Below are 12471 nucleotides of genomic sequence, written 5' to 3'. Positions count from 1 at the left end.
TATTCGTGCAATATATTTGTGTCATGTGATGTTTTAGGATTGGCGCCAATCGTCGCTTGCATTCGATTGGTTTGTGTTCAGTCGATCATCCCCAGATCGCTGATCTGATCTCTTCGGCCGCGATATCTTTTAATTCCTAGATTGTAACTGTATCTCAGTTTGTTTTAATTTCAATTTTTGGTACTTCGGTTTTTTTTTTTGTCTCTGTTCTCTCCTTGTGTATGAAACGATCAGCAGCCCATGCAAATTTCTGGTAAGCTACCCACCCCTCCCTCAGCTTCTCACAGCTGTTCTTGTCCAAGGCTTGCTGATGCAATAATTGGAAAGCGTACTCCGACATCCGTCAGAAGGAGGTCATCTCGGGTAGATTTCCGATTACGAAATCCGAGCTCGCCCGATGTTGTCTTCGTGATGAAAGCCCTATTTAGCATATAATTATTAGACCCGCAAAACAGAGTAGAAACGAACATGTGCTTCGTTTTCGCTCATAACTTCGTATTAGTGTCAAGATATTTGCACTTTTTTCCGTTGCTTACCTATATTACATACTCCCAAAAATTTTTGCGGTGCTTCCTTTTCACGGATGGCCGATTACACCTACAACATAGTGACACCTCCACGAAATCTGTCAAAAGGAGGATGTTAAAACACCAGAGGTCATCTCGGGTAGATTTCTGATGACGAAATCCGAGCTCGCCCGATGTTGTCACGAAGGCCCTATTTTGCATTTTAGAGCCGCAAAATAGAGTAGAAAGGATCACTTACTTCGTTTTCGCTCATGACTTTGTATTAGCGTTAAGATATTTGCATTTTTTTCCGTTGCTAACCTATATGACAGATTCCACAAAATACATTTGACCCCTCCTTTTCACGGATGGTCGATCACAACTACAACGTAATGACATCTTCACGAAGTCTGTCAAAAGGAGGATTTTAAAACACCGGAAATCTTCTGGATTTCTGATGAAATAAATTTAACGCAGTTACGTTCAGAGTTTAAGCGATATATTGTTATTTCTAATATGGTAATTGATTAAAAAATTGTACATTACCTCGATTGGACGGAGATTAAGTTTGAATATAATGTAGCAAGCGATATTACTTTTGTCGACAAGGATAATCCGTGACTTGTCTAACCTATTACATTTTCTCTATCTGCGTTGTGCCATGATCATCATTGAAAACATTCTACGATAATATTTTTTTACAATATTTAGATGAGGATTTTCAATTCTTAACGCAAGAGCGTACTTAGCGAAAGATCTACAAGAAACAGTTTCTCATGAATACATATTAAAAATTCTTTTAGCTGACTTCTACATAGATAAAAATTACTACATAGATATATTTCACTTCGACGATTATCTTAATAAACAATTAACGGGAAGTTCTGCGAATCAGTTTTTTTTCAGTTTTGACAGATTTCGTGGAGTCTGTAATAAAGGTAAGCAACGAAAAAAAAAAGCAAATATCTTACGGCTAATACGAAGTCATGAGCGAAAACGAAGCACGTGTTCGTTTCTACTCTGTTCTGCGGGTCAAATATGCTAAATAGGGCCTTCATCACGAAGACAACATCGGGCGAGCTCGGATTTCGTAATCGGAAATCTACCCGAGATGACCTCCTTCTGACGGATGTCGGAGTACGCTTTCCGCAATAATTAGTCCATTTTACAGTGCGTGCTTGGTTGCTAAGCCCTTGAACAGGAGTGAAGCTAAGGGTGACCTTGTTCTAATACACTGTATTACACTGCTTGGCAAGCGTTGCTGCTCTTTACGGCCTTTAAACTCTTTATGGTGGCCAATTTACGTTTCCAACTCCGTCGTCAACACTAATTGACCAATTTCAGGATTTCAGAGATTGAATATACTTATGAAATGCAAACTATGGACACAGTTGGTGTTCATGTGCCCTCAACGCATGATGAAGAGAGTGAAACGTGGCTGTTGCTAAAAGTGATGACTTTCTTTTCATTACTCAAAGTATGTAAAGGTCTGCGCATTGGAAGACGGCACTCACGAATACTTTCTTCCTCATGCATTCTTTTTTTGGTATGTCTATTAATCTTCGCTCATTGCATTGGGTCAAGCGTTATTGAAACCACTCTTCGGATGATCCTCCCTCCCAGCCTTGTGTCAAGAGTCGACGAAACCAATCTATCCCTTCTAGAGCACCTGTATAGACTAATTACATATCAACTAATCCTCGCTCATGGCATGGTGTCAAGCGTTATGGAAACCATTCTAGATCTTCTAGAGCTGATTAGAATAACTACATATCAACAAATCCTCACTTGTGGCATTGTGATTAACGTTATGAAAACCATTCTACATCTTCCAGAGCTGTTTAAAATAACTACATATCAACTACTCATTCATGACATTGTGTCAATCGTTACGAAAACCATTCCAGATCTTCTAGAGCTGATTAGAATAACTACACATCAACTAATCCTCACTTGTGGCATTGTGATTAACGTTACAAAAACCATTCTACATCATCCAGAGCTGTTTAAAATAACTACATATCAACTACTCATTCATGACATTGTGTCAATCGTTACGAAAACCATTCCAGATCTTCTAGAGTCCTTGATTAGAATAACTATATATCAACTAATCCCCGCTTATGGCATTGTGTCAAGCATTCCATATCTTCTAAAGCACCTGACTGGACTAAATACAAATCGTGGCCACTGTGTAGTTATATCTATAGCACGAAATGGTGGTTCAACTACAACCAGCAACGTTTTCTGCAGGAATATCGATAACAGCAGAAGTGGCGAAGGAGAGCCCTTCCAGCTACGAAAGTTAGAGAACAGATCTTTTTGGACAAATGAAGAGGTAACAAACAATGGACTCACAGCTGGATGCCTTCTGGAATATCAAGATGGAATGTGCTGTCAGAGCCTCTTAGGAAGACTCCACAAGCTGGCTAAGCAAGATGGAAAACAGATCATTTTTTGCAGAAATCTTGGTGGTAAACCACTGGTAAGCTTTCATTGTTATACCAACAATACATTTGTTAGCAGATTTTTGAGAAACTTACATTGTCCTAACAGATCCATCAGGACCCCCCCCCCCCCCCCTCACTGATTTGGACCTACCTGCAAAACTTCCTGTTTTTCAATTTTCTCTCATTTTTTCTAACATGAGTTTATGTAAGTTTTTTTTTCTTCTTTTCTTTTTGTGAAAACTTCACCCTGTTACATGTCAATTCCTGTAAACAACCTGCATTTTATCATATATTTGACACACAGGGGGCAAAGTCAAGATAAGCAACAACTACCGTGGTTAAAACCCTTGAAATATGATCTTTTCCTCTTTTGTTAAATATATCTTCACTTATTTAAAGAAACAAGATAGCAATGTTTCTTTTGGTTGGAGATGAAATAGAGTTTCAGTTTGTATATTGTTGAAGGTCACCCCTCCTTTAAGGGAGATATGATAAGCCAATCTTGCCCCATTTATGCAATTAAGCAGTTTTCACACATGTACCAACCAAAGGATTGTGGTTTGAAATAAAGGGTGTGGCTTGTCATTTAGGAAATACTTTAGCAAACTGGCCACATACTCATAAAATCCCACAGGCAGGAGTCATGGTAAAGTTTGTATCATGACTCATGAGTGGCCAGGTCCTAGATCTCAGGTCCCAAACATGGTCAGAACACAACCAGTACAAAATGATTGCTAGCAATTATTAGTATAAGCAGAGTCAAACAAGTTTACTTTAGATCGAGAGACTAAATATTGATGGTGATATTATTTTTCTTAAATGTATAATAAGTAATGAGAGACAATTGAGAACAAGTTATAGCAAAATTTTTAGACAACTGTTTTATTGGCTCAACCCAAACTTGCAGTAACTACATGCTTGATCCACTTTTACTCCAGCTTATGTTCCCTTCCCATCCCTTGGAGTAAGAGATGATAGGAAGGAGAAAGCCCTGAGAGGGAATGAGGGTGTAGAGGTGCCAACAATGTCTATTTTTTATATTCTGTGGTACTTAAAAGATTGACTTCTTTTTCCTTTACAGAATGTGGATAAGTTATTACTGGACCTCCAAGATGATGAAAGTTTTTATGAAGGACTTAAAGAGGCACATGGATATGTCAACCTAAAGGTAAATAACATAAGGCTGTAACATTAAAGAAAAATTTGCAAATGAAACAACCCCTGTTTCTTTAGTATAAAGTTATCAGAAGTATTGCTACACCTTAATTCTAGTTAGGATGTACGTCAGTTCACTTCAGATTACCTTCAGCCAGCATCTTCTCTGTTTCACAGACAGCTTGTTGGTCTGATGTAAAGAAATCTAGACTGATGTGGAAGTAATCTTTCTGTAAGTTAGTACCCAACAATATAATACAATCACCAAAACCAGGATTGTAATAACTGGGCTTTTTTGTCTTCTAGTCTAATAAGATGACCCTCAGACCACCTATCCTTGGTAAAAAAATGTGACAATATTTGTAACTTGTATAGCTGTTTTCATTTAAAAAAAAAAAAAAAGCAAACATATACCGTATCAAATGATACTTTTAATGTTCATTAAAATAGCTGTATTAATTAATTAATCTATTTTTAAGTTAGTTTATAATGCCTGTGGACTTTTGTCATGACATTGACTGTTAGAAACAGCACTCTAACTCGCTGGTCTCTGACCTTGCTATTAGTTAGGATTATGCACGCTATACCTAGTCTCATTCAATATTTTTTTTCTTGTTTTTTTCCTCTTTTCATGGAAAGGCTCACGGATTTCAAGGTTATTTAGAAAAACTCTATATCAAACTTCACATGTCATGTACCAGAATTTACTTCATTGGAATAAAGGCTTTTACAATTAACAATGAAAGAATCACTCTGGAAACAATGGATAAAGAACTCTTAGATATGCCGCTGAACTGTCGAGGGAGCCTTGTTTTATCCACAGCATCAGTTCATTTGCAACTTCAGAGGCCAAGGGAGGTTGGTGTTGATGATGGTGATGATCATGATGTACCCGGTGTGGCAGTTGTAAAATTTGGAGCTTGTGGATTTACCTGTGAGGGACTGATTTCAAGTGAGTGATCAGCATTATATATGTACATATTATATGGCTTCATGAATGACAGACAATGACACTGAGGGAAAAGGCTACTTTTTTTTAAAATTAATTTATTTTTTCTTGTGTATGTGGAAATACCTGGAAAAAACAAACAAGTTAAGATAACAAACAAAATTTATTTATTTTAGCAATTAAAATACATATCTAACAATCCCTACCCACAAAATAGTGAAGGTAATTGAGGTGGGAGGCAAACAAACATTAAAATAAATTTTTCAATAACAACTTTTACTGAACAGAGGAAATGACTAATAAAGCAATACTCACAATACCTTAACGAGTTTAGATTATTTGACCACATTGATTGCCTTTGCTTTTGCCCTGTATCGGGTGAATACCCTATTAGTCACAAATTTTCAGTAAGTCCAATTTCAGAACTATTTGTGAAAAATTAATATCCTTGCATAGTAAATACACATTGTATTCTTGTACTGCTTTCCAGGATATAAACCCTTCATCATATCAAGGGATGAAGAACTAGTAGATATTCAGAAAGCATGTGGCGAGGTAATTCCAGTTCCAGAACATTGGCGTGTCTTGTTTGACACTGGCAATGAAGTAGCTACCAGCATATCCAGAAAGTGTCTGTTGGAGTTGAACCTGCAACCTGATCCCAGCAAGAAAAGGAAAGTTAAATTAGCAGGAGGAGGGTCAGGCCAGTTTGAAACAGTAGAAATTAATCTCATAATTCGAGGATACCATTTTAAAGTGTGTGCATTGATTGATGCAGTAGCTGAGGGTACTGATCTTCTTGTGGGAATGGATATCATTCAGAAGCTGTTTGACTCAGGGTATACTATTGCTTACTGACCTATGGCATATTTTGAGAATTTCTAAAATGATGAATGTCCTTGCAAAATCCCAATCAATAGGAAGGTTGTTTATATATGTACTTATGTAAAAGATCATTTTGCTTAACATGGGTTTTTTAAATTTTTATTTGTTTTTTCATTTTTGTGTGATCTATCTTTGTGTTTATGTGACCATTTGATTGAATTCTGATATTAGTGATAAACAGTTAAATTGTTTGTCTCACGATGTAGTCACTTGATATGTAGATTGCTAAATTTCAACTGCCTAATGTCGGTTGTCATCAGGTGAGGGGATCAACTGCTCATGCATTACCATTTATATCATGGTGATGAAATGGGAATGGCAGATTTTGATCCCCATTGTTTCAGTGAGTTCTAGTTTTCTGAGAGGTCTGACTCCAAGTTGTTCCCTCGGCAGTTTGCTGTCATACCAGTCTCCCATTGTGTTTCTTGATCATTGGTATCCTTGCTTCTGGAATTTTGATTCCATTATTCCTGTCAATGTTATTAGGGTGAAGCCCTCTGTGGATAATTTCCTCGAGTCCTCCAGCAGTAAGCAGTTGAAACGTCATGATCTACATCTCTAGTGACTGCATTGTGAGACAGGCAATGAAACCATTTACTATAACTACTAATACCACCAGGATGAACAATAACCTCTTTTACTGTATTAATTCTGAAACTTTTCTTAATGTCAGCAAGCACGAAACATGTTGTGTTGTGCAGGCTTACCAATGAGTAAAGCTTCCAAATTTTTGCTCCCTGTTTTTCTCCTGGACAGTCAGAATGCAAGTTACAGCTGGCATATACTTTACTTTTTGTATTTTTATATGTTCTTTTAAATTATCTTCAGGTTTCCTTTTTAACATTAGGTAGTTCTCCAAGTTTTTGGTAATTACTATGTAATTATTATAGATTCATTGATTCAGGCAACAAATATTTCATATCTTTCTTTTAAAAAGTGTTCCTCCAAACTTGATAGCAGCTTTTTGCTCCTTGGAATTTAATTTTCTTTATAACATTCATCACTTCCTCGGTGACACTGTCAAAATGCAAGGCAGTTATTTTGGAATTTTGCACTCCTGCTATAATCACCCTGTGCTAGGTTAATATGGCGAGATGTGATGTAATCCTTGACCAATCACAGAACACACAACTCTATAATCACTGGCAATTATACCAATGTAATATACCACAAATATAGTAGCTCAGACATGTCTTGAAAGTCAATATGATGTAGTGCATTGAGAAATTTAGAACATTTGTTTATCACTTAAAATATACTTAATTAGCTAATACCATGTACAGTGCGTCATACTGATCAGTAATGATTTTTATTTAGAGTTTATTTTTTGTATAGTGGTAATCATCGTAACGATGTAAAACGTGTTGCACATTTGGGAAATGGAATCAAATTCCAAGAATTGTAAAGAAATTATGTTCTAATGATAGTTATAGTTTTAAAATAAAGCTTTTAAAGCTCTGTTTTTGAGAGTTTGAATCAAACAGGCATGATTCCAAGCCAATGAAACCCAATCAGTAATGGGTTTTGGGAACCATACAAGTAATTATTTCCATGCTGTCTTACTACAGTATTTTACTTCAGAACTGGTCCTTTGGGTGTCATGCAGTGTACATTGTCATCGTGATCATCATGGCTGTGGAGGGGGGGGGGGTGGGGGGGTTGAGGTCTTTACTGGGCATCTGCATCCCAATAAAAGTGATGCATTTCCTGTGGCCTTTCCACGTGTAGTGATTGCTGCATGATCACTCCTGGTTAGCCAGGCAAGAGGTCGTTTGCGTAATTTTTTATGGCCTCTCCAAAGTTACTGTGCCGGTAGCTGAGAGTTCTCATTGCATTCCTGTGATCACATCATCATTATCATCATTATTAAGATTATCAAACTTAACCTATCATTATCATCATTATGAACAACATATTATCATTATCATCATTACAGGGTTGATGTACAATTATTGAAAAAGACGTTATGGCCGAAGCCATCACTGCTTTGACTTGAAAGTTCCGTTCACTCTTTCCCCTCCAGATAGCAACATTTCCCAAAGAAAAAGAAACAGTTACACAACTTACAGTTACAACCTTGATTCTGTTACTAATCCAGATTCTGTTTAATCTTCATGATGTGTCCGGTTCGAAGGATGCTGAGTGTTGCTCCATATCTTATGGTTGATCCCAACAAAACAGAACTTGGCGATGACGATGTTCTTCCTTTTCAATTGAGTAAATTATTTTCACCTCTATGCGCAGCAAATTTGACTGCAGGGAGGTGGAATATATTACAATTCCAATATTATTTATAAACTATATACAACATTATGCATGCAGAGGGAAATATAACTTGTAGATCTACTGTGGAAAAGCTTCATATCTGAGGATCTCCTGCTTGAATTCTTGAAAATTTAATGTTTTGTAAGTGTCTGCGAGAGAGTTCCATATTTTGCTACCCAAGTATGAAAAAGAGTGCAGACCGTAAGTTGTTGTTTTTGGGTTGGGAAGGGCCAGGATTCCTCGCAAATTGTAAGATGAAGACCGTACGGTGAACATATCTTTTAAATAACCTCGATAATTCGTAAAGAACAGACTCTTAAATAACTTAATCATGAAGTTCTGGAGGCGTCTAATGAATAGAGATTTTAAGTTAACTTTGCTAAGTAAAAGGTCATATGAAGAGCTGTAGTCCTGTAGTATAAACCTAAGAATGCTCTTATTTTTCATCTCATCGCTTATTTGCGCATTCCTGCGATCATTTCCTTTATTCTCATTTCCTTACTGTTGATTCCGCAGTTATACTCAGGAGAAATTAGATGTTGGTCAGTTTAAGGAATAAAAGGGTTAAAGAAGGAGAAAGGAAAACATGGCGTATCATGTCATCAAAATTGCGGAAACATGTTGAAATCTGTTGTGTACAACGAGCTAGAGATTTTAGAGACACGATCAAATTGTAAATTAAATTGATATGAGTATGGAAGAGCCCATGAAATATAGTGGGGGCTATGTCACTGGTGCTGAAAACACATGGAGTTTTGCTGTGTGCGATGATAAAAATAATTAGGCACTTTGAGAAACTTCGTGTGGTGTCAAAGATTACGCCGCAAGCGGTTGCTAATCTTGCTCCCAACTTTTTGGAGATTTATAGCGATTCTGTATTTTATAATCGCACAGTCCAGCTAAGAATCCATATTGCTTTCGCACAATAGTCTTCTTCTACTCTCAAAAACTATTAAATTTACAGCTTAAAACTCTTTACATCCCTCTATTGTGGGGCACTTTTTGCATGTGATATAAATATGTATGTGTTCTTCGAGATACCCAAAGGGGAACTTCCCCTGTCAAAGCAGCTCGTTACGGAACTCCTCCAAAGTGAAATCTCGCCCCAGTCCCCCCTTAGCTAGTGACAAATCCCAGTGCGCTTTACGAGCGCAGGACATCTTTCTTTGCCAGGTCAGTATTGTCTTCTCACACGTATTCATTATACATATCCAGCACGGTTATTTCTGGCGTTTGATTAAAATTCAGATCAATATCAACAATAGCACGAAAAGCGGCTAAAAGCTGTGAGAAAAAGACAACACTTACGTTATATCCAAATGTGTTTACCGTTATTATTTCACGAGCCGTGTATTTCATAAAATATAGTCTAACTCAAAAATAGAGATTATTCCAATTTGATATTGTCGTGTAAATGGTCAAAATTTAGGAACACAATATGTTTGACTTGCTTCTTTTTAATTATTAAATCATAATTAAATAAATTATAAAAATTAATAAAATTATTATTCTCTTCTGGCATCAGTTACACACTAGAAGACTGTAAAGAAAATAAAGAGAGATAGGTAGACATTCACCCTTGATTGTTGAGAAATATCATGGATGTTTGAATGAGAACGATGATTTAAAATTAAACATGAGATCACAAATCCTTCGCATGCTGAGGCCGAGGGCGCTAAAAATATGTATATTTTACGCCGAGTTATTATAATGTACATGTCATTACATTAATATCCAACCAGAGATCAACATCGTCCCAACATCATTCAATTATCTTCTTGAAACAACAAATAACTGCAAGCATTACTCCAATTGCAAGTTACGCAAATCCTCCTTAAATAACAGATCGATGCGCTTTGAAGAACATGCCACTTTGGCAACCTGCTTAAACGCTAATGAGAGGATGTTTTAGAACTCTGAATGCCGCTTTAGACCCTGCATGAAAACGAGGCTACTACATAAAACATCTTATAACTTCGTTTATTACAGGAAAATAGCTCCAAAATAGAACCAAAGATATAAATCTGTGTTCTCGTTGATGTCTTAAACGCATATTTTGTAACTGGGCGTCACAAGATTGGTCACATGACTAAATGAGCATGGAAGTGAGGCTGGTCTACTAAAGAATCTTTCGACCTTCCAACAGTGTCTAAAATGCTTTGCTACACTTCATAAACAGCGTAGAAATTTCTTTCAGCTCCAACTATTCCTTTCCGATAAAATGTGCTGGTCACGTGAATTTCAAAAACATGAAAGCGAGACTGTGATATCTGGCTTTGCTTGAGAGTTCAATTATACCAAAATAAAACTCGCTATCATTCCCGACATAATCATTAAAGGCAATATTACTCGGAGATATTTAATGACGGCTCTGATCTTTCCGAAAAATCAGAGGCAATGTGCCAGTTTTTCGATATACGTGGCTATACCGTTATTAGGGACCTCAAACAAACCACGACGGCGACGGCAACGAGGACATAGAAAAACAAAAGATCTAATTGGCAGAACAATAGCTCAGCACGTGCGTTTTAGAACTTTTTACATTTCTTAGTCGTCTCATGCAAAACAACAACGTGAAATCACCACAGTTTGCGTCGTCTGCGAGCCGAAACCGCGACGGCAAATTATTTTAATTTCCATTTGGAACTCTACGCTTCTTTTTTCTTTTATGCTGAAGTTGAGGTGTGGCGCCGTATGAGACGGTAAACACATGCAGCCATTTTTGAAATTCTAATTAAAGGCAGAAATTCATTTTTTAATCGAATTCTTCCTTGGCGTTGTCGTCCTGACTGCTTAAGGTCCCTTTTGTCGTTCAGGCGGGCCACCACCGTGCCCAACAAGTTGATCGACAGTCAGCACTACAAACGACACGGAGAGAAAATACCGATCCCATTCCATTCACTATCACATTCCACCCTCATAACCACGCAGTTGATTCTATCATTCTTAAAAACTTTAGATTACTTTAAAACGATTCAGAGTCTGGTACTACCTTTCCATAACATCCACTAATTTCATTTTCAGGAAGACGACTAGGAGGCCGATTACGAGAACACCTTCGCGAAGTAGAAAAAAAATGACAAGGACGAATCCAAACCAGTCACTAAACACTTAAATTTCCCAAATTATTCTTAACAATATATGGCTGTTTGCGGCTTTTCCCTACACTGATCTAGGCAGTTCGGAAAGCCCCACGGTATCAACGAGCACTTTTCGTTCAACTAATTTATTCTTGTTTTCTCATCACCATATTCCCACCAATAAAGTAGCTCCGTTTTCTGCATATAAACACACGCAACCCAAAGTTCCTGCATTTGCTCTGACGAAGGGCTAACCCTCGAAACGTCGCCTTGAAACTCTTTACGGTGGCCAATTTACGTCATCAACTAAGTTGACAATATTAAATTACCTTGTTATACTCCGCGCACCGACGCAGCACCACAATTTCTGTGGAAACTTACCCCCTTTATTCATTTCTCTGAAGTAGACCTGTTGTTGTACTCCAGGGAGCCACAGGCATTCGAGATTTAATCTTAGTAAATCTTTTAGCAAGTTGGGACTGGCAGTGTCCTTTTACAAAACCTAATCATTCAAAACATCAAAATCATATTGATCTTCAACCATCTTCTTCTTCATCACTCACGTTATCATCACTGGAACCGTCGTCTTCATCGTTACGCATATTTTCACACGTTTCTCCACTATCTTAACATCCACATTTATCCGTGCAGTTCAGCCCACTCTTCCTACTCTGGCGGCGTTTGCGGAACATCACTCACTAGCACACTTGCGCTTTACAGGATGAATAATAGCCTGAGGTACAGGAGGTAGTTTCTTTATCATTGCTTTGCCCAATTGTGTAACACTACAACTTGGAGTGCAGAAAAGTAAAATGTGGAGCAAACCATAACAAAAATCAGGCAAAGTCCACTAAGTATGCAAGCTGTACCTCTCGCCGGTAGTATTTTATGAGCCCCTTCAGATTCTACCAGCTAGAAGTACAAGACCAAATAAAAATAAATGAATGCATACGTATTCTTGAAAAAAGTGATTCAAAGTAGTGTAAGACTAGTTTGGAGTGCCGAAAAAGTAAAATGTGAGGCAAACCGTGATAAAAATTGAGCAAAGTTAACCCAATATGCAAGCTGTACCTGGTAGTATTTTCTGAGTCTCCTGACCGGCTAGAGGTGCAAGACAATAGAAATTTCATCTTGCGGATCTTTCTAACCAGTGTCACAATGACAAGGGCATGGTAGTGGCG

The 12471-nt window shown here is 37.5% G+C and overlaps 1 protein-coding gene across 1 annotated transcript; it reads left to right on the top strand.

The window, feature by feature from the left end:
• The first annotated feature begins 1721 nt into the window (after positions 1-1721).
• LOC136284353 (uncharacterized) lies at positions 1722-7405 on the top strand. Its single transcript, XM_066174575.1, has 4 exons — positions 1722-2991; positions 4038-4124; positions 4751-5063; positions 5551-7405. The coding sequence occupies exons 1-4, from the start codon at positions 1879-1881 to the stop codon at positions 5916-5918; spliced, it is 1881 nt and encodes a 626-aa protein (XP_066030672.1). The 5' UTR covers positions 1722-1878; the 3' UTR covers positions 5919-7405.
• The last annotated feature ends 5066 nt before the right edge of the window (positions 7406-12471 follow it).

This window comes from Pocillopora verrucosa, chromosome 11 (genome assembly GCF_036669915.1).
Source record: "Pocillopora verrucosa isolate sample1 chromosome 11, ASM3666991v2, whole genome shotgun sequence".
NCBI classification, from domain to species: Eukaryota; Metazoa; Cnidaria; class Anthozoa; order Scleractinia; family Pocilloporidae; genus Pocillopora; species Pocillopora verrucosa.
The sequence above is the reverse complement of the archived record's forward strand: the minus strand, read 5'-3'. Positions and strand labels throughout refer to the sequence as shown.